Consider the following 21,720-nt stretch of genomic DNA (forward strand, 5'->3'; position numbering starts at 1 on the left):
TGTCTTCAGAAAGGCTTTCTCCACTTAGATCAGTGGTCATCTTCTGAAGATGACCTTCTTACCATAATCACTGATCCAAGTAACTGGGCAGGAAACAACAGTCCTGCAGATAACCTGATCGTAAATGATTTATGCCATTGAAAAGCAAAACCAGCATCTCAATTTGTGCCCGGAAAACAATTTGGTAGCCCATGAAGATCTTCACATTGAGAAGAATTGGTCAGTGCTTGAATAACGCTTCCCAAAGTGTTTATCAGAATAATTGAAGCCAGATTATTAGTTAAAAGGAGCAGGTGGAGAGAGAAATAATAGTTGTCTCTCAATAAGGCATATTTTTCCAGTAATTGCAACTTTTCGACACTTTTCACAGATAACCCCACAGTAACCAATTGCAACTCTCAACATATTCTGGAGCACACAAAAATTATGTAGTAAAGGTAAAGGTAAAGGTTCCCCCGCACATGCGTGCTAGTCGTTTCCGACTCTAGGGGGCGGTGCTCATCTCCGTTTCAAAGCCGAAGAGCCAGCGCTTGTCCGAGGACGTCTCCTTGGTCATGTGGCCGGCATGACTAGACGCCAAAGGCGCACGGAACGCTGTTACCTTCCCACTGTAGTGGTCCCTATTTTTCTACTTGCATTTTTTATGTGCTTTTGAACTGCTAGGTTGGCAGAAGCTGGGACGAGTGACAGGCGCTCACTCTGCTACGTGGCACTTGGGATTCGACCCGCCAAACTGCCGACCTTCTGATCGACAAGCTCAGCGTCCTAACCCACTGAGCCACCGCGTCCTGTAGTACAGGTAGCCTTTGACTTATAAACACAATTATGAACAGAATTTCCATTGTTAAGCAAAGCAGTTGCCTATGGAGATTCTCAGTCACCCAGGTCCTGGTTGTCCCAAAGGTGCTTTTTCATGAGGCAACTGGACTTTCTTTTTTCTCTTTGAAGGCATTTCGCTTCTTATCCAAGAAGCTTCTTCAGCTTCCCCGCCATCCAGTCACACTTGAAGAAGCTTTTTGGATGAGATGCAAAAAGAGTCTTCAAAGAGAAAAAAGAAAGTCCAGTTGCCTCATGAAAAAGCACCTTTGGAACAAGCAAAACAGTGGTTAGTTAGTCATGCGTGATTTTATGATTGTTGGCCCTGGTTGCAGTTGTTAAGTGAATCATATAGTCATTATTTTTATTTTTTTATTTTTTATTTATTTTTATTACATTTATATCCCGCCCTTCTCCAAAGACTCAGGGCGGCTTACAAGCTTAGCAGTAGCCTTCATTCTATGTATATGCCTGCTTGTTAGGGCTTTCACACACCCCAGGCAGCATTGTTACAAAGTCAGCTTAATTGCCCCCAACAATTTGGGTCCTCATTTTACCTACCTCGGAAGGATGGAAGGCTGAGTCAACCTTGAGCCTGGTGGGACTCGAACCTGCAATTGCAGGCAGCTGGTGTTACTTAAGGAGGCATTAGCCCACTGCTCCACCAAGGCTCTTATGGCTTCCCCCATTGACTTTGTTTACAGTACCAGATTTGACTGAGAAGATCATAAATGGTAGTAATCACATGACCCTGAGACTCATAAATATGATTATGTGATTATCACATTATGTGATTATGTGACTGTGGGGAAAGCTGCCATGTTTGTAGGTGTGAGGACCAGCCCTAAGTCACTTTTTGAGTGCCATTGTAACTTCCCACAGTTGCAACAGTGACATCTATCGCCCGTCTACATCCCTGCCTATCTAAATATCTTAAGTGTTTTTACTCCTTCGTTGCTTAGAAGAATATCATTGGAAAAAGATCTCTTTCCATTGAAATTTGACTCATCCTGAACCTAAGTGAGACATGTTAAGAGACAATTTTCCAACTTTATTTTTCCCTTCTTTTTCCTCTTCCTTTCATTTCTAATATCTTGTTGAAAAGTGCTTCTTGAGTAACCATTATTCCCTTTGGAGAAGGGAAAGGCTTTTTCCCAGGCACCAAATCCAGGGAGGCAAAACACCTTGTTCCTCAGGGTGTCTTTTAGGCCACTTTAGCAAGAGATGTCTACTGCCTCATTTCTCCTCCATCCGTATTAATACAGTGCACCTGCCTTCTCTACTTTTAGTCAGACATTTTCCTTTTGTCCCCATTTCTGCTGTTGCTTGACTCATACAAGCTCATACCACCACTCAAGAAGGCAGATTCTCTCTAAAAATTGAATCTATTTTCTCAGGTTCTAGTCCTACCAAAACATCCATGACTGAGGGATTCATCTTGTCACAGGAAGCAAAGTCAGCCAACTCAATGTATCAGACTTTAAGCACATGGAATAGCTTTCACGACTAAGAAGAAAAACATGCAAAAGGGTGTCAGCAGAAACTGGGGAAAAGCTTTACAGGCAGTCCTCGTTTAATGACCACCATTGGAACCAGCAACTCTACTTATGAACTTATTTCAGTTGTCCTTTGCTCTACAGACCTGCGAAGATCATAAACACAAGGCATCAAAGTTACTTTTTCATTACTGTTGTTGTAACTGTGAATGGTCACTAAATGAAGACTATCAGTAGAGCACATGATGGTGTCAGCCCTTCAAGACATACCAGACTTGAAAACCAAAATTATCAATGCTAGAACCATGTTTATTACAGGGTTACAGTAACAGAAACTTGCAAGGCTGAAAGCGCCTCCCTGCACCCTGCCTTTATCTCTGAGAAAACTAGGGTCTGGTTTGAGATGTTTTCTTAAACTACACTTCTGCTTTGGACTCAGATACCTTTTATCTGACCGTTGTCTTGGTTGTGGCCCTTCCTCCTATTCCTCCAGGTTATTCTGGCCTGGCCTGATGGGGGATGGGTTGGGTTTTTATTGTTATTTTTAATAGATGTATTTACTGTTTTTAGTTGGGCATCTTGTTTAATCTCTTTTAATTTTTGTATTCTTGTCTTTTAACATGTATTGCCCTGTTCACCGCCCTGAGTCCTTCAGGAGAAGGGCAGTATACAAATAAAATTATTATTATTATTATTATTATTATTATTATTATTATTATTATTATTATTATTATTATTATTATTATTATTATTATTATTCTCATAGCCCATTACAGATGGTGACAAAACAACAAATACACAGCTCTCTTTTCCAGTTTAAACTGACTTGTGGTTAATTGTAAAAGAATCCCATATCTAAGGAGCCCACATTGGAAGCATTAAATAAAACTCCAGACAGAAATTACGTAGGCAGAAATGGCCACGGACAGTAATGCATGGTGATGGGAGAAAGATGATCAGTAGGATCTGGGGGAATCTCAAACCCAAATTGCTTCATTAATCACACCATCAAAAAGCATCTTCCTGTTAGGAGAACTAAGCTAACTTCAAAATTGTCCAATTATTTGCCGAGGATGAAAGAAAGGCAACACCATGAGGACATGGCAGGAAAAAAACAAAACATACTGGGATATCTTCAAGCCACAAGTAGAGGGAAATGAGGGAGAGCCAGAAACTTTTCAACCACATTTTAGTCTAATGCAGGGGTAGGCAACCTTGGCTCTTTTATGACTCATGGACTTCAACTCCCAGAATTCCTGAGCCGGCCATGCTGAGGGGAAAGGGAGAGGTTTCCGTGCTGAGCCATGCTGGCTCAGGAATTCCAGGAGTCGAAGTCCACGAGTCATAAAAGAGCCAAGGTTGCCTACCCCTGGTCTAATGCATTGGGCAAACCTAGCCAAGGTAGATTATTGGTGGATCCAGTGGGTCATGCAAAGAAGGCCAGACTCTCTCTGCTTAATGCTATAACGTTTAGTTTGACTCTCAGCAGCATTTGGTAGTCATGTCTGAAAACCTTTGTTTTTGTGAGTATTATATGCATTCTGTATTTGAATTCTGGGGGTAGGCATTTCTTAAATATTTTCATACTCAAAGCAGTTGATTCACATTAGATATTTTTCATTCTGTAGCCATATTCAGGCAAACCTCTCTCTCTGTTTCTTGTGTTTAATTAACATGAGTCAAGGAATCAGAATCATGCTCCCAGGCTACAAATTGTTAGACCTGTTAAAGATCCTATAGTGAGGTAGATGTTAATGAAGATCTTCTCATAGAAACAGAAGCCCTTCTGCTAAGACCCTTTCCTGCTAAATACAAAGCCAAAGGAAGGATGTTTGATAATTGTGGCAGCAGCAAGAGCCATAATTCTGAGGCATTATAATGTTATGCCCTCATACAAAACATATTGGTAAATATTTAAATACCAGCCCTATATTATCAGTTTTAAAGAATAATCAGTATGTTTTGAAGGTAATGACACAGCAGTAGTCAGTATTAGACAATGCCTAGAATGTAGCAGTTAATATTTTATAATATCTGACAATCTATTGGTGACCGGTAACAGTGAATATTAGTCACTGTTAACAGCTGATAACCCTAACCCCTCAATATTGGGTGACAACACTCGATATAATATACAACTGGTTTATAATGTAGTAAATTTAACTGGTCAGAGTGTCAAATCCTAATTACAAAAAACAAACATTAGATGTTGAGTTCAAAATTGGAGATCAAAGCAAAACTGAACTTCATCAAGATTTCGATTCTGTTTGAAATTTAGTCCAATCCCTAAAAGGCCTAGATAGCATAATAAATGTCAGATATTGTTTCTTTCATTTTAAATCCATGGGATCAAGAATAGATTAGAAATGGTCTAATTTCTAAAAACATGCCAATGAAATCTATGAAGTTTTATATGATAACTTACCAAACTCTAGAAGAACCTTTAGTTTTGGAGAGCAATCTCTAAATTTGGACTCAGCATTGTCCTTGGATTATTTTAGCATAGTCCTTCATCTACTATGAACTATAAAGCAAACCTGACTCTTCTTTCTAACATTTTATTTAATGGAGTTAAAGATGAATTTTCCATTAATTTTATTTGTCTGCAATTAGAAATTCAACAACAGACACCTAGCGAGATAGGTGGACTTTGAGATCTTGGTTTCTAAGCCATTGAGCAATTTTTAAAAGAGCCTCAAAATACCAGCTTCAGGCTTAGAACATGTTAACTTTGAGACAGGGAAGGAAATGCATACTGACACAGAGATTTTCAAAGCCTTGAGGGCAGGAAGAGCCCATCTTGTTACAAATGAACTTTATTGCCACTGTCAAGAAAATTAGATGAAGAAATGAAACAGGCAGGTGAAGACTACTATGGAAGACATGGTAATGAGCAGCCCAGAAACTATAACATTGGCATAAAGAGATAGGTTACTGACCCATCAATTGGGCCATTAGAAATGGAGGTCAACCAAGGCAGTTATCAAAAACATGAGTTTCATACTTGATATTGTCACACTTGGAAATTGTCTTATTCCATGTAAGAAATTTTTGCATGAAGTTACTGCTACTAACTAGATAAATTCTACTTTGACACAGTTTAGCAGCTGCATGATTCTCTCAGTTCTCCAAGTCTGTTAACCTCACATTTCCTAACATCAGAGCTCAATGTCTATGGAGCTTCTCAATCATCCAAGTCATGGTTGTCCCAAAGGTGCTTTTCAAAAGGCACCTGGACTTTCTTGGTTTTTATCTTGGAAACGTTTCGCTTCTCATCCAAGAAGCTTCTTCAGTTCACACATGATGAACTGAACTGAAGAAGCTTCTTAGATGAGAAGCAAAACATTTTCAAGGTAAAAACCAAGAAAGGTCAACCTTTTCTAGATGGTCCTCTGCAATGACATATGGAAGATGTGCATCCTCCGGTGTCTTCAACAGTGGAACAAAGATGTCATGTCAGCTGTTTAAATGTGATGTAACATCATTATAAGGGACACGGTGGCTCAGTGGGTTAGGATGCTGAGCTTGTCGATCAGAAGGTCAGCAGTTTGGCGGGTCGAATCCCGAGTGCCGCGTAACAGAGTGAGCGCCTGTTACACGTCCCAGCTTCTGCCAACCTAGCAGTTCGAAAGCACGTAAAAATGCAAGTAGAAAAATAGGGACCACTACGGTGGGAAGGTAACAGCGTTCCATGCGCCTTTGGCATCTAGTCATGCCAGCCACATGACCACGGAGACATCCTTGGACAAGCGCTGGCTCTTCGGCTTTGAAACATTGCTGAGCACTGGCCCCTAGAGTCGGAAACGACTAGCATGCATGTGCGGGGGAACCTTTACCTTTACCTTTAACATCATTATGATATTGCCTTCATAATATCCACAACCCAAAGTCAACTTAGTTCTTCCAGCACTTTTCCTTTTCATTGTTGTTTCTTTTGTCCTGACATGCATGCTTCATCAATAGTGTTCTCATGAAACAGTCTGGGGCATTTGTCAGATATTACATAGGCTTCTTATATACGGTACATACTTTGAAAGAGCACCAGAACATCCTTGTGTATGTGTTTGTGGTGGTGGTGGGAGCAGGATTAATTCTCTTCTGAAAGTTTCTAGTTCTGTGCTACACAGAAGTTCAGTTTTAATGGGCTGAAAGAGCTGCATTCTGTGTACTGCCGCTTTTATTATCCATGCATATATATTACAAATTTTCAATTGTTTCTGCAAAGCTTCACAATGCCATACATTTTGATGTTTTTTTATTGAAGGTATATGTGGTCCAGGAACTATTTCATGCAGCACCAGTCAAGGACAAAGTTTGCTTGTTCTTTCCATCTTCCTTTACAACCCACCTCTTAGTTCAACCCACAGATTGCAGGCATGAAGGAGCTTCTACTCAAGACAATTGATGGCAATGACGGACAGTGTCGTGAGGACCCAGCAGGAAAAGAGGACAAATGCTGGGACATCTTTGTGCTGCACTTAGATGCACCTGAAGAAAGGCTCACAGGAAAGCAAGCAGGTGATTGAAGCTGATGGAAGGACAACTTGTCATACACAATCAATTTTCTAGGACATCTTCTCATTCTAAATGTGCAGGAAGGATGGAAGCAGCAAGATTTATGGTGCCTGGAATTCCAGCTCCAGGACAGGAGGAAAACATGGTAAAAGTAGCATGGATGAATCCTATATGTAGCATATTCAGTAAACCATGTGTCAACGAAACTTCAGAAGTATGGAGTTCAGCACTGAGAAGAACCATGTTTATGGCAACAAATCAGTGGGTGCCTGCTTTACAAGAGGAATCCCAAGAAAGGGAAAAGCAAAGCCCAGAATGTGCAGGAAGGGACACGTGCTTAAGTAAGCAATGAGTAAGTGTAATAGTAAATACAGAAATGTGGAAAGAGTATTCCCAGACAATTTCCTTACAATGAATTCACTAAAATTCAAACAGTCATTCAGTTTGGGTTTCATTTATTTGGTGCATTGGATTCAGTGGGAAAGCCTTGAAAATTGGCAGATTCCAGCCCTGCTAGTTGGCCATAATATAATAATATTAATTCCATGCTCAGCATCTTCAGGTGATTATATGAAAACTCTGTAAATTGCAGGGCTTTTGTTCTGCATTTGTTATAAATAACATCTGCCGATTTGACTGGCATTGCTCGCTCCTCTTCCTAACATTATAACTGCAATTCACCGTTCTCATGTATTCCGAGTTTAAGTATGTACACAACAGAAGTATCATGCCAAGTCCAATCTCATATCCAGAGGTTTTCTCCTGTCACTGTTCATAGAATGCCAGCCTTTTGAAGCCACCTAGCCTTGAAATCAACAAGATCTGCTTTCATGTAGATATCTTGCAGAGACATGACTCCACACCGCTGAATAGGCTCACATTTATAAAAAATCCAAGAGGAAGGATACCTTATTTGATTATCCTGAAAAGGGGTAATTCAGGAGCACAGATTTATACATCTTTTTGTTGTATTGTATCCTTGTTGGTTTAACTAGGAAACAATTTCAATTCAAAAACTGAAATGGTAATTGAAGACTACCTAAATTTGAAGCTGGGAAGCAATAGGACCAACACTGGGTGATCCAGATTGTTTGACATAAGGATATAATGATGCTGAGAGAAGTTTGAAACAGCCATTGTATTTATCAAATAGCTTCTTTGCTGTTACAAACTACATTCTAAGTATTCATTTTGACTGACTCAGTTTGGAACTAGGTGATGTTTAAAAAGCCATCATTCTGCAGACACAAATGAAGCACAGTTTTACATAGGAACATTTGTTGGCTTATGAGGGAGGGAGACGTTTTCAACAAAATAATTTCTGCAATTTTGATCAATAATGTACCATTAAATTGGCATTCACTTGTAGCAACTACATAGGCCCTCTCTAGGATAATCTGTCCCCCACCTGGCCTTCAGGTCTCCCATCCATGCACCCATTATTTCTATGACTGAGTTGATTCATCTGACTGCTGGTCATCCACTTGTTCTCTTTCTGTTCCATTTTTCCCCCCAGCGTTGTGGAATTCTCAGGAGAGCCTGGTCTTTGCATAATGTTTCTGAAATAGGATAACATGAGTCTGCTAATTTGTGTCTCAAGTGAAAACTCTGGACTGATATGTTCTATTATCCATAACATTATTTTCTTGGCTATCCATGGTATTCTTAGCAGTCCTCTCCAACACCAAAATTCTGAAGTATCAAATTTTTTTTAATCCCTCCTTCTTCAAAGTATTTTAAAGTGGCATAAAAGAGTTAACTGGCTTTCGGGGGGGGGGGGGAAGCAGATCTCTTCAGCAGACAGGATATTATTGACCTGGTAAGAGTGAATAATCTAATTGAAACGCTGTTTGCTCTTCCAGTCTGCATTGATATAGAAATGCATTTTAATATAAGCATTCGTGAGTATTTAAATTATGCTTAATTGTTTTATTTCTGTTCTTACAGTATCCAGATGGGTGGAAAAGTGTATAAACTGAATGCATACATAACCTGATTTTGGGAGGTGAAAGCACAACTACTTCCTATTGCCAGTCTCCATCAGAAACATACAACTCTTGTGGCAGTTCTGTAATAGATAATGGATTCTTTACATCCAAATAATAATAAATGTCAGCTGAAGAAAGGCTTGGTGCATCGGCCAACCCAATCTCCATTTCACGAAAGCTTTTGATAAAAACAAGAAAGGGAAAGTGTACAGAAGATGGATTTGGAAATGCTCTCCAGCCCTTCTCCTCTGGGTCACATGAAAAGGATGGAGGGCAGAAGGAGCTTAGAATGGAATCCTGATCAACATATAATGAGGCTCTGCTCTGCCATAGAAAAAACTTCTCCCACATCATTTCTTGTTCTGTTCTGTTCTGTTCTTTCGGTTTTGGGAAATTTATCTTGCAAAAATTCTTCCATACAATTTGTTGTGTGTTGTAAAGAATTAAAAAAAAGCAAGTGTTTACGTCTACCTTGTCAAAAGTAAATTGCACTATGTTCAATGGGACATGCCTCAGCGTGAATAGCTTTGTGGCAGCAGGATGCAATTTATGTGAAGGAAACTTGTTTTGGGATTGTTATCAGTTCTGGAAGGAGGGAGGCAGAGAGAGAGGCAGACAGACAGAGAGAGAGAGAGGGAGAGAGAGGGAGAGAGAGATTGTAAATTTGCTCCTGTTAAACATGCAGTTGCAGCAGTACCCTACTGAATTTTGGTCCTTCCCAGTCACTGGAGATGGGCTGCATCACCAGTTCTCCTGTTCCTTCCTCCCCCTTCACTAAACCACAAAACCAGTTTCCCGCCCCCCCACCCGCCTCCCTCTGTCCCTGCCTCCCTTCTTTCTTTCTCTCTTAGCACTTTATCTCCTGAGTTCTCTTCATACCCATCAGCTTCCCACCTTGTTTCCTTAGCCAATTTCTCTCAGTACCCCAGCAGGATAGAAGAGAGAACACCACCACGTAATCATGTCTATTATTTCATTTTAGCAGTATTCTGAAGTATCTTCAAGATGCAGCAGCCCTATTTCCCCTTGTTACAGTGTCCAGAGAGCAATGAGAGATGCTAAGGTGGTCCTTTGCATCACTTACCACTTTCTCCCTGCATTTGTCAAACCAAACCAAACCTTTATTGCAGCCAGCATAAGGAGGTGTGGGGGGAGGGTTTCAAGAAATTAAAAAGCATAAAAGACACAAGAAAATAAAATTACATATAAAAAAGCCAAAAGGTATAAAAAGAAAAATATAAACAAAAATACCCCCTAAAACTAATCTAAAACGACAAAGAGGAGCTGTAAATCAGAACAGGGGAACTTGGCAGACTAAATCTATCACAGTGCCTATGGAGGTTCTCAGTCATCCAGGTCATGGTTGTCCCAAAGGTGCTTTTCCAAAAGGCAACTGGAAAAACGAAGTCCAGTTGCCTTTTCAAAAAGCACCTTTGGGACAAATCTGTCACAATACACAGCACTCTATAATGATGAAAGAAGTGCTCATTAAAGCTGGTTTGTGGCACAGGTAACCTAATGGATTTTAAGTACAGCTGCACAGAACCTGGGCAGGGTTGGTAATCTGAGAGAACAGAGAGGTGTAGAATCCTTCTATGTGTCCTGGATACTTAGGTAATAATTGTGAGATGAGGCTAGTATGAATGTCTCTTTTAGTGTAAACTGTAGAGAAGTACATGTTCTGTTGTTTTTAAGCGTCCAGAGTCATGGGGGAATAGTCTCTCTGGATAGGAGATCTTCCTGTATCCTCTTTCAAGGATAGCTGAGTAGATATAGCAATAGCACTTAGGCTTTATATACTGCTTCACGCTGCTTTACAGCGCTCCCTAAGCAGATATGAAATGTCAGAATATCACCCTCAACAATCTGGGTCCTCATTACCTCGGAAAGATGGAAGGTTGAGTCAATCTTGAGCTGGTGAGAATCGAACTGTGGACAGTTGGCAGAATTAGCCTTCAATATTGCACTCTTATAGGGACACTGGGTCGATCAGAAGGTCGGCAGTTTGGCAGGTCGAATCCCGAGTGCAGCGTAACAGAGTGAGCACCTGTTACTCGTCCCAGCTTCTGCCAACCTAGCAGTTCGAAAGCACGTAAAAATGCAAGTAGAAAAATAGGGACCACTACAGTGGGAAGGTAACAGCGTTCTGTGCGCCTTTGGCGTCTAGTCATGCCGGCCACATGACCACAGAGACGTCCTCAGACAAATGCTGGCTCTTCGGCTTTGAAACGGAGATAACAGCCCCTAGAGTCAGAAATGACTAGCACGCATGTGCGGGGGAACCTTTACCTTTACCTTTATTGCACTCTAACCACTGCAGCACCATGGGTGTCACGCCAGAGTAAAAGCCCTCCAGTAGTTAGATTCTTCAAGATTAGTTAAATATGCCATAGAGTAGGTAGACTACTTGTTGGATATACTGGCACTAAAGGTTGGGAACCTGGCTAAGTCCAGCTGGCATTCTGTGTCCACTTCTTGCACACTGTTTAATGAATGCTTTGGCCTGATCATATCCCATGCTGAGCAGAAGTCCTGGAGAGAAGCCCAAGAATGAGATTTTAGTTGTCACTGTCTTTTTTCCATACTGACTTGCATTTGTCAGTTTCAACCATTTTCTCCCCAGCCTTATGAAATTAGGTTAACTGCAAGTATCAAGAATAATGCACATTTATGACAGGGACTGCCTCTCTCTCTCTCTCTCTCTCTCTCTCTCTCTCTCTCTCTCTCTCTCTCTCTCTCTCTCTCTCTCTCTCTCCCCCCCCCCTGGTATTTTCCCCAGTTCTGCAGTCCCCTTAGTGGGAGACATTCCCTCCCCCCAAGGTGCCAAAAGGGAAAAGCTACAAAGGGAAACTGATCCTCACTTCACACCAATCAGGAGGACACCATCCCCAACGGTTTAAGACAGAAGGAATAGAAAGCCAATGAAGGCAGGAGGAGGATTGCCAAGGGGTGAAGGGTGGGGTTATTTTTCCTGGACACGAGGGGAAAATGCACAGGGGGAAGGAATGGTACTTGCACGAGATGAGAATGCCACGCTTTTAAAATTTTCTGAGGGGGGGAAGCATCCTTAAGTGACTTGGGAGTATCTAATAAAATTAACTCTGCAATGGGCCAGTTCACTCAAGAACGGCTTAAGGTCCTTCCAGTAACCCTCTCAATCTTCTCGGTAGCCTTTGCCCAAGTCTCTCCGTTGTCGGGGAGAGAACGAGGCCGCAAGGCGTCCTTTCTACGCCATTGATTGCTCTCCGTGCCTTTCGATCGCATTTCACCCGCGGCGAATTTCCACGCGCAACGGGGATGGCGTTCCTGCAAACACCCAGAACCCATCCCGCTCTCACGCCACCGTCGCTACCGCCGAAAACTTTTGCCTTTCCAAATCTCCCGAGCGGTTTGGAAGCCCCCACTGGAAGTCCTGGGACAGGTGGCCGAGAAACCCACTCGGGGGACCGGGCCGCTCTTGCAAACCGGGCGAGAAGAGACGGCCCCTTCCACCTGGCGCAGGTAGCGAAAGACACCCAGCCTGGGGTTTTTCCGGCGCAGAGCAGAGAATGTCAGCTGCCCGTCTCGTTTTCCGAGCGCTGACTCGGTCGTCGGGAGCGGGGACCGCGCCCAGGTGGGTGGGCAGCCACCGCCCCATTCAAGGGTAGCCCCCAGGGTGGCGCCAGGACTGAGCTATATAAAGAGACCCCGCCGGCCTCGTTACCTGGTCCTCGCCGGAGCTGCCGCTCCGTTTCATTCGCCCCCGTCGCTCCCTTCCACCCTCGGCCTCCTTCGTATATGAATCTAGCCGGTTTTTCCTTCTTCTCCGGTAAGTGCACCATGACAGCCGATTCCTTCCACTCGCCCGGTCAGGGCACCAGCCCGGATTCCCCGACGGTGCCTCGGGCCTCCCCGTCGAGCTGCAAAGTGGAGCCCTTCTTGATCAAGTCGGAGCCCAGAGGGAGCCCGGCGGAGAGAGGAACCGAGCAGCCCGCCGACGATCAGCCGCCCGGTCCGGGAGCCTCAGCCGGCGCAGGAGGCGGCGGCGGCGGCGGCCGTCGGAGGAAGCGGCCGGTGCAGCGAGGGAAGCCCCCGTACTCCTACATCGCGCTGATCGCCATGGCTATCGCCAACGCGCCGGAGCGGCGCTTGACGCTGGGCGGCATCTACAAGTTCATCACCGAGCGCTTCCCCTTCTACCGCGAGAACCCCAAGAAGTGGCAGAACTCCATCCGCCACAACCTGACGCTCAACGACTGCTTCGTCAAGATCCCCCGCGAGCCGGGCCACCCGGGCAAGGGCAACTACTGGACCCTGGACCCGGCCGCCCAGGACATGTTCGACAACGGCAGCTTCTTGCGCCGCAGGAAGCGCTTCAAGCGCACCGACCTCACCACCTACCCGGGCTATGTGCCCAGCGCCAGCGCCTTTACCCCCAACGTGGCTTCGGTTGGCCGGCCCGGTCCCTGCGGTGGCTCCGGAGCCTTAGCTTACCCGGGCGGCGGCGACCCCGTCTATTCGCCCGTCCGCGCCTACAGCCCGCAGCTTTCCGCCCTTCCCCAGTACCCGGGGTCGCCGCCCGCGCTGCCCTCGCGAATGTTCAGCATCGACAGCCTGATTAGTTCCAAACAGCAGCAGCAGCAGCAGCAGCAACAACAACAACAGCAACAACACCAACACCAGGCAGCTGCTCTGCAGGCCTCCTCGGCGATGGGGATAGACCTGGGTCCTTACCATTCCTTGGGCCTGAACAGCGTGGGCGATCTGGGCCCCTGCCCTCTGGGCAACCCAACGGAGACCTATTTCCAGGCGCAGCAACTGAGCCCCGGCTTAATGGGCCGGCAGCCCGCAGCCCCGACCTACCCCTACGCCGCCTCACCGTCAGGCCACCTAGCCATGCCTGCCGGCGCCTATTCCCCTCCCCACTCGCAGCTGTACGGAGCCCCCAGCAGGCTGGCTGGGCAACCGCCCGGCCGCCCTGCCTCTTCCTGCGCCGAACACGCGGAGCAGCTGGTGGGCCTCGCCGCCTCACAACTCAATGGGCTTGGCCAGTTTGGAGTCTCTACCGCCGCCAGTCCCTACCTGAGACAGTCCAATTTCTCCTCCGGCTTGGAGAAATATTTGTAAAGAGGAGGAAGGCAAAGCCACAAATACACCCAAAACTTCTTCTGGAACACTCTCCTTTAATAGTCAGACGGAAGTCACTATCTAACTACTAATTAGCAATCATTCCATAATGGGATTCAAAGCAATACAACTTTTCCTAGGTGTGCATATATTATCCGTGCCTTCAATCAATGTGCCTAAGGTGCCTTTATTCTGTGTGCTGGGCAGTGGGCCATAATTTAGATACTAGGCTTAGGGGGCCTTAAAGACCAAAGTTTTGTCATTCATCTGATGCACAATCTTTCCGTATGTTCAATTGGCCCAAGAGTTGTTTAAAAACTAGGGCTTTTAGGGTGTGGGTGGAACAAGTTTTTAAGAGTGGCAGTTAAGGTTGAAGTAGGCTTAACCCCTTGTCTCAGGTTCCATTTAAGATACAGCAATATTTGGAAATCAGTGTCATTAGTGAGTTTAGTATAAATTCAACCCTTGTGTCCAAAGTGGGCAGGTAGTGAAAGACAAACTAACTAAGGGAAGAAGTAATTTAGGCTCCAGCCTTCTTTGTGACAGTTTTTCAGAGAGAAGCATCCCAAGGAAAGAGATTGTAAAGGTACTCTTCTGAGTAAGGGTTTATTTCAAGGAACTTTCTCACTTTCTGAGATTTCCAGTCCACTATATGGATTTTGGGGCTTGAATGCTCTGCGCATCCGTTTGCTTGCAGACATTGGAAAAGCTGCTTTAGAAGGAAAGAGGCTGATCCCTTAGCTTCTCTCAGGCTGTTTCTCTGTGGATTTCTTTGCTGCTGGCTAATCCGAATGAATGAACATGCTGAAAGGGGAAAGCAGACAGCCAACTATTTTTAAAAGCCAGTAGGTGGATCTAGCATGCCTACAACCAGCTGCTCAATCAAGCTGTAGAGGTGTTTAACTAGTTTTTATCATCAATGTGGCTGGGGGATCTTAGGGGTTGTTTAGTCCACCATATTTTGAAAGAACCAGACTAGGCTGGGGAAAGATTTCTTGGCTGAAAGTCAGTGAAGCTTACAAGACTCGTTTTTAACGTTGAATGATTTTTCATTTCCATCTTGCTTTTGCTCCCAGGAGTTTTGGGACAGCAGACCCTTATTGTCATGATTTCACGTTAATCGTTGGTTAGCCTGAGAAATAGCAACTAATCCAAGAAGCAGCAATTTGTCAAAGATGAGGTGGGATTATGTCTTTTTATCCTCACAATGGTCTTGTTAGGCAGCTTGACCTAAGAGATGATGATTGCCTGAATGCCACTCAATTAACTTAGTGGCTTTGTAGGAATTTAAGTATCTTCTTCCCAAGTCCAGTCCCAAACTTTTATCTTCCATGAAGTATATTCATTGGAAAATGTCTGGATCACTAATGATAATATATGAGCATGTGACATTTTTCCCCAGTGCATTTTCGTTTTGGTGCTAGAGCTGTATGCTTGAGGAAAAGCATCCTATCTTTTAAGGGCTAGCAACTTTTATGTCCTGTGCTGTGATTGTTTGGGTCAACAACAATAATTCTGTGCAATGCACATCTCTTGAAAACCCCTACTGTGCAACAGTTTTGTTGTGCACATTATTTACTGTTTACTATGCATCGTGCACATCATTTACTGATACACAAAAAGTTTAGGTATGGAAGTGATTTGGTGTCCATGAAACACCATGGTAATGCTTCCATATACTTGAATCGAACAGTTTTGTTCATTGGATTGCTGTACCATGGATCAGCAAAATTACATCTGAATTTTGTATAGTGTGTATAGTACATGTGACATATATAGCATTGGAATAATTAAGTGTACATATTGTGTTTTGAACAATAGTGCCTTCTGAATAATACACCTATATATATATATATATATATATATATATATATATATATATATATATATATATATATATATATATATAATGTAAATATCTTAGAATTCTTTATTAGACTGAAAACCTGTAACCAAATAAAGATCTCAGTAATCTCCTTTGGTTAAACCAAAGTTCTATGATTCAAATGATTTAGTGGCAATCCTGAGCTCTGCCTTAACCCCAATTTTCTCTTACAGCAATGGAATTCCAATTTTTCTAACAAAACATTAGACAGGGTTTTGGGGTCAAAGTTTCTACTGTTTTAAAGTTAACTACTTGGTGTTAATTGGATTATGGATTGGTCAATGATAGTTACATAACAAGGAATATCAGAATTTTCAGTATCAATTTTTAATTTTGTGCAAACTAGTCCTGATTGGAGTAGCAGGCCAATATCTGAACTACCCTTTGTCGGGATTACTAAAAATATAATAAAATAAAATTTATGCATTTACAGAGCTAATATGCTACGAAGAAGGACAGGAGTCAAACTCTTCTTTCCTTGTTATCTAGATGGGGTATTATTGTTATGATTGTTCTTATGAATCGATCTCTGTGTTTGCAGGAACATTTAATCATATGAATCCCACCTTTAGTACTGAGTACGTTTAACCATAGGTTTATTACTCCTACAAGAACAAGCCTTGCTTATTACTATTAGAATGCATTTTTGTTCAGTTAAGGCTTTGTTGTTGTTGTTTTGAAAAACAGAAAAAATAAGTGTTCCTTTTGGACAGGCTTCAGTGTGCTGTTTCTGTTTTGCCTATTGAATATGTACCTTGAATACTTTTTTAAATTAAAATGTGAATATATACTTATTCATCATTAAAATGAAATATATATATATAATGCAAGTAAAGGATTATTCTTGTTTAAATGTTCTTTGTGGCACATAATGTGTTTGATCCATAAAAACATAGCTTCTTAATTTTTAACTCATCGATCCTTAGGTTTGGGGTATAGAGAAGTTTTATTTTCACAGAGTTTTATCACATCCAGAATGGTGAAATATGGTTGCCCGTTTTCCAGTATGGAGGTTTCTAAAGGCAGCTGTGTGCGCAATTGTTAAAGGGAATGTTGTTCCGAGTCTATGCTTGAGATTCAGCCATGAAGGAGAGAGACCTGTTTTCTACATTCAACTTTGGACTCTGTTTTAGAGAGTTTTGATTTGGTAACCAGTCTTCCTGTATTCAGTTAGACGTCTCTAAAAAAAAGTGAGCAGTGACAATGTGAAACTAAATTTAATCAAATATACTCCTGACTTTTGGGATAAAAAATAAATAAAGTGTCTGTCTGTCTGTCTGTCTGTCTGTCTGTCTGTTTGCCTGCCTGCCTGCCTGCCTGCCTGCCTGCCTATCTATCTATCTATCTATCTATCTATCTATCTATCTATCTATCTATCTATCTATCTATCTATCTATCTATTTTCTAGGCTGCCCAGGTCCAAATGATTCTGGACAGCTTCACAAAGTTAAAAGAACACTAATTTCATTTTTTTAAAAAAACAACATCCATAAAACAACAGTTGTCTGAGAGAGCAAACCATCCTTTCATATATTCCTCAAGCTCACTAATACAAGTGTACCATCTACAAATCAGTACCTATGAAGGGCGGGGATGTCTTTGGCATGGCTCTTAACAGAAAAATCCCTCAGTTCAGTTGACTTGGCTTTGACTAACGGCAACTGAGTTGCCGTTAATCTCACATTTGTGCAAACCAGAAGGAAGTTTGAAAGCTGGCTGTGTCTGGGAGCTTCTCTGAAAGCTCTTGAAGGTCTTAGCAAGCTTTGGCTTTTAGTCTCTGAAGTATGGCTGGAGACAGCTGGTCTCCAATTGTCTGAAGAGCTGCATTACTTCTCTCTTATGTTTTTCACCTGACTCCTTCTTTGTACCCTTGAAATTGTCTTGTGGACTCTCAACTTTTTCCAAATGAGCCCTCTTTGGAATGTTACAGTATTTATTTTCTCATACTACTCTTAGCCCACCCATCTTAATATTGGTGTGTGTGTGTATGTTTTGTACATATGTTGTTTTAAGAAACTTAAATAGCTTACTATTTTCCAAAGAGATAAATAGTCGATGACTGAAGTATGGAAAGCACTAAAATAATCATATTTGTATTTAATTAAGGGAATTATTCTGCTCCAAAGATAAGGATTTTTGTTTGTCACCTTTGACATTCAGCTCTATAATAATCAAGCTTGGAATCTGGGCCTCAATGCATGAGATAGTCCTTCATATACACATGTTAATATTCTGGGACTCTTTAGAAAAATACCTGCATCTTCATCTGGAACAAAGCTTATCCACATTAGTTAATGTGAATAAATATATATCTTGCTGACTTTGGGGTCAGCCTAGAGGAAAAGCTGAAGGTGGCAATCTTATTCCCCCCCCCTTTACTTAGAAAATGAACAAAATGGCAATGGGTGGCTTTTAAACAAATATAAGGAGTGCCATCCTGATTATCTTAATGTATCACAACTAGCCTTTTAAGCTCTCATTTCAAAAGCTTGTTTATAACAGGGATGAATCAAGCAAATGAGTTGGATTAAAGTGTCATGAAGGACATAAGCCTAGCAGGACCAAGATGGATTTAGGTTGAGACAAAAAAAATATGAGTGCCTTGTTGATGGCATAAAACTCTGCTATTTTAGATAGGTGAAACTCCAATGGATATAATTGTTACTGACAAAGAAAAACAAATTATAAATAGCTTCTTCTTCCTTATCCATATGTGGACAATACAATTTATTTCAATTAATTTAATAATTATGGGGAATTGCTTTGTTACTAAATGTGCTAGGAATCTCCCTTCTTTCTGGAAATATAGATGTTAAATGTGGCTTAGAGGAATGAAAAGTATTAAAACAGAAAGGGAGGCAGAATTGTGTTAAATACCATCTCTGAGTTTATAACAGGTATAATTTTAGAAAAAAATCACATCAAAAATAATGAGTGGTTTTACTATATTGAATTGGAAATCTCTTCAAGCAAATAAGTGTTTTTCCTTTGAAGGAAGATTCAAAAAGGGTGGTTTCAAACCTATAGTTAATTTACAGATCCCAGCTTTTTGCTATAAATTACCCATATGCCCCTATTGCCAACTGTGGTGGATGTTTTGCCTTGCTTTGTTCATAACATTTTTTAAAAAATCATTTTGCTTTTTTAGAACATGAGTTGATTAAAGCAGGGCTTTTCAACCTTTTCACAGATTGTACCACTTTTAGGAGATGGTAATATTCGAATACCACCAGTTACCTAGCAAGATGTCAAAAACTTGATGACCAAAAAAAGGGGGGGAAAAGTGATAAAGTAAAAGTGGTCCTCAACTTACAACAGTTCACTTAGTAACTGTTCAAAGTTACAGCGGCACTGAAAAAAGTGACTTAGGACAATTTTTCACACTTATGACTGTTGCAGCATTCCCCAGGGTCAATCTACATTCGGATGCTTGGCAACTGATTCATATTTAAAAGAGCCTTGGTGGAGCAGTGGGCTAATGCCTCCTTAAGTAACACCAGCTGCCTGCAATTAGTGCAGGTTCGCATCCCACCAGGCTCAAGGTTGACTCAGCCTTCCATCCTTCCAAGGTAGGTAAAATGAGGACCCAGATTGTTGGGGGCAATAAGCTGACTTTGTAATAATGCCGCTTGGGGTGTGTGTGAAAGCCCTAATAAGCAGGCATATACATAGAATGAAGGCTATTGCTAAGCTTGTAAGCCGCCCTGAGTCTTCGGAGAAGGGCGGGATATAAATGGAATTAAAATAAAAATAAATAAAATAAATTTATGATGGTTACAGTGTCCCAGGATCATGTGATCCCCTTTCGCAAACTTCTGACAAAGTCAATGGAGAAACCAGATTCACTCCTCCTTTTATATCCTCTCTTCTCTTGCCTTTTTTTATATCTTCTCTTCCCTCCCCCGCTTCTTTTATATCCTTTCTCTCCCCTCCTTCTTTTATATCCTCTCTTATCTTCCCCCTTCTTATATCCTCTCTTCTCTCCCCCCTTCTTTTATATCCTCTCCCCCCTTCTCCTTTTCTCTTCCGTGCACCTCCAGCTGATTCCTCTCAAGACTGCACTTCACTGTCTCTCTTTTGCAGTCCCCTTCTCTTCCCGTCCCCCTTGTCTTTTTTCTCTCCCTCTCCCACCCAAACCTTCTCCTTTTATAGCCTCTCCTGTCTATCCCCCCCTCCTCCTTTTCTCTTCCTGGTGTGCTGGAAGCGCCAATCTTGGGGCTTCTGTCTCGCCCCCATGGCTGTAGCTGCGTGCTCTGATCCTGGGGCTTCTATCTCACCCCAACAGCCCTGCAGAAGTGTGTGCTGATCCTGGGGCTTCTGCCGAGCCCCAACAGCCCTGCAGCTCCAGCTGTCTCTCCCTCAGGCTTGTGTGGTGCTGCCTCTGCTTCAGCTCATTCCCCTCCCCTCACTACACTTGTCTTGGACAGTCGCATGCCCCCTGCCTGTTGCCAAAGTACCACAGGTGGTACACATATCACCAGTTGAAAAGCCCTGAATTAAAATATCAGTGAATATGGACTATGACTTTGTATTGTAGGATGTATATATTTTTCTTCTGGGCAAAACTGCCTGCATTTGGGCAGTTCATTTTCAAAATATGCCATTATGAGGGGACTTTTTTTCTCAATTCTTTCACTAGTCATAATCTGGAGCAAAAGCTATACTGTATTACCATGGATTACCAGAGGAAGCTAGCAGTTTAGTTAAAGATGTTTTAGAAATTCTCAAAATTTTGTTTTTTGTAGAGAAAGGCTGAAATTTCAGGAATTGGGTATATATGTAAAAGAAATGTCCAGTGGCTTATGAAGATGGAAAATATTTTCCTGCTTAAGGAAACAGCATTATTGAACTAATTAATCATTTAAATGACCATTAAGTGTTTAAATTCTGTGACTAACCAAGGAAGCAAGCCAAAATCATGTCCTTTACTTTTATCAACTTATTATCAAGAAGTTATTCTATAAATTTACTGTACTGCAAAGAATAAAATTGTGCTGTACAATTTTATACTGTGGTAATTTCTTAGTAGCCATGGCTCTTGATTTCTTAGTGTGCATAGCTTGGTTCCAGATACTTTGGTCTACTGAAAACAAAGTGATTTGGTGATAATGTATGTATACAGAATCCAGTCATTTCATTGGGTTTATCCTAAGTCTAAGTCAAATTTAGATCTGGTGGTGCAATATACACAGACCATATATATTCCTAATTTAATCACCTGCCAATGATGAGGGAACATTGTTCGCTTTCTAGAAATAAAAGATCTGCAATAATCCTTTGTCCCTGTTTACAACCAACTTGCCCCTTTCCACTGTTAAAAATACTGATTTGTTGTTGTTAGTTGCGAAGTCGTGTCCGACCCATCGCGACCCTATGGACAACGTTCCTCCTGATACAGGAGAATATTTGTAGCTCAGGGCTGATATGAGGATTCCCGGTGCTCTCTGAGCTTGGCTGTTTTGCAGACATTTCATTACCAAATTAGGTAATATTATTAGTGCATTGATGATGTTACCTAGTTTGAGTAATGAAACATCTGCAAGAAAACAACCAAGTTCAGAGAACACCAGGGACCTCTCACTGCTAAAAATGTTAACTGTGATAGCTTAGCTCAAGTGCAACCTCTAGCGGTGTAAAATAAATTAGCAAATGTCATGCTGCTTTGCTTTAATCCTTCTGTTTGCCAGGATATGGAAGAGAAATCCAAATTATTTCTTAGCGTGCTTACAGTCTTCTGTAAAAGGTATGCGAATGTGATTTCCACCCCCCCTCCCAGTACTGTGCCTTAGGATTATCTTCCCCTTAACTCCAAAACTTTTACTTACACATTTACTTATAGACTTAAAAGGATCTTAAAGGATATCAGGGTCTGTTTGTGGACATATTGGAGAAAATAAATTACATTAACAAATAA

The 21,720-nt window shown here is 42.0% G+C and overlaps 1 protein-coding gene across 1 annotated transcript; it reads left to right on the top strand.

Moving 5' to 3' along the window:
- Nucleotides 1–12,592: 12,592 nt before the first annotated feature.
- On the top strand, nucleotides 12,593–13,921 carry FOXE3 (forkhead box E3; the record flags this gene model as incomplete). The annotated part of the gene is made up of 1 exon (XM_083358593.1): nucleotides 12,593–13,921. One exon carries the CDS (start codon nucleotides 12,593–12,595, stop codon nucleotides 13,919–13,921), a length of 1,329 nt encoding a protein of 442 aa, XP_083214719.1.
- Between the last annotated feature and the right edge of the window lie 7,799 nt (nucleotides 13,922–21,720).

Source organism: Vipera ursinii, assembly GCF_947247035.1.
Source record: "Vipera ursinii genome assembly, chromosome: 3".
NCBI lineage: Eukaryota > Metazoa > Chordata > Lepidosauria > Squamata > Viperidae > Vipera > Vipera ursinii.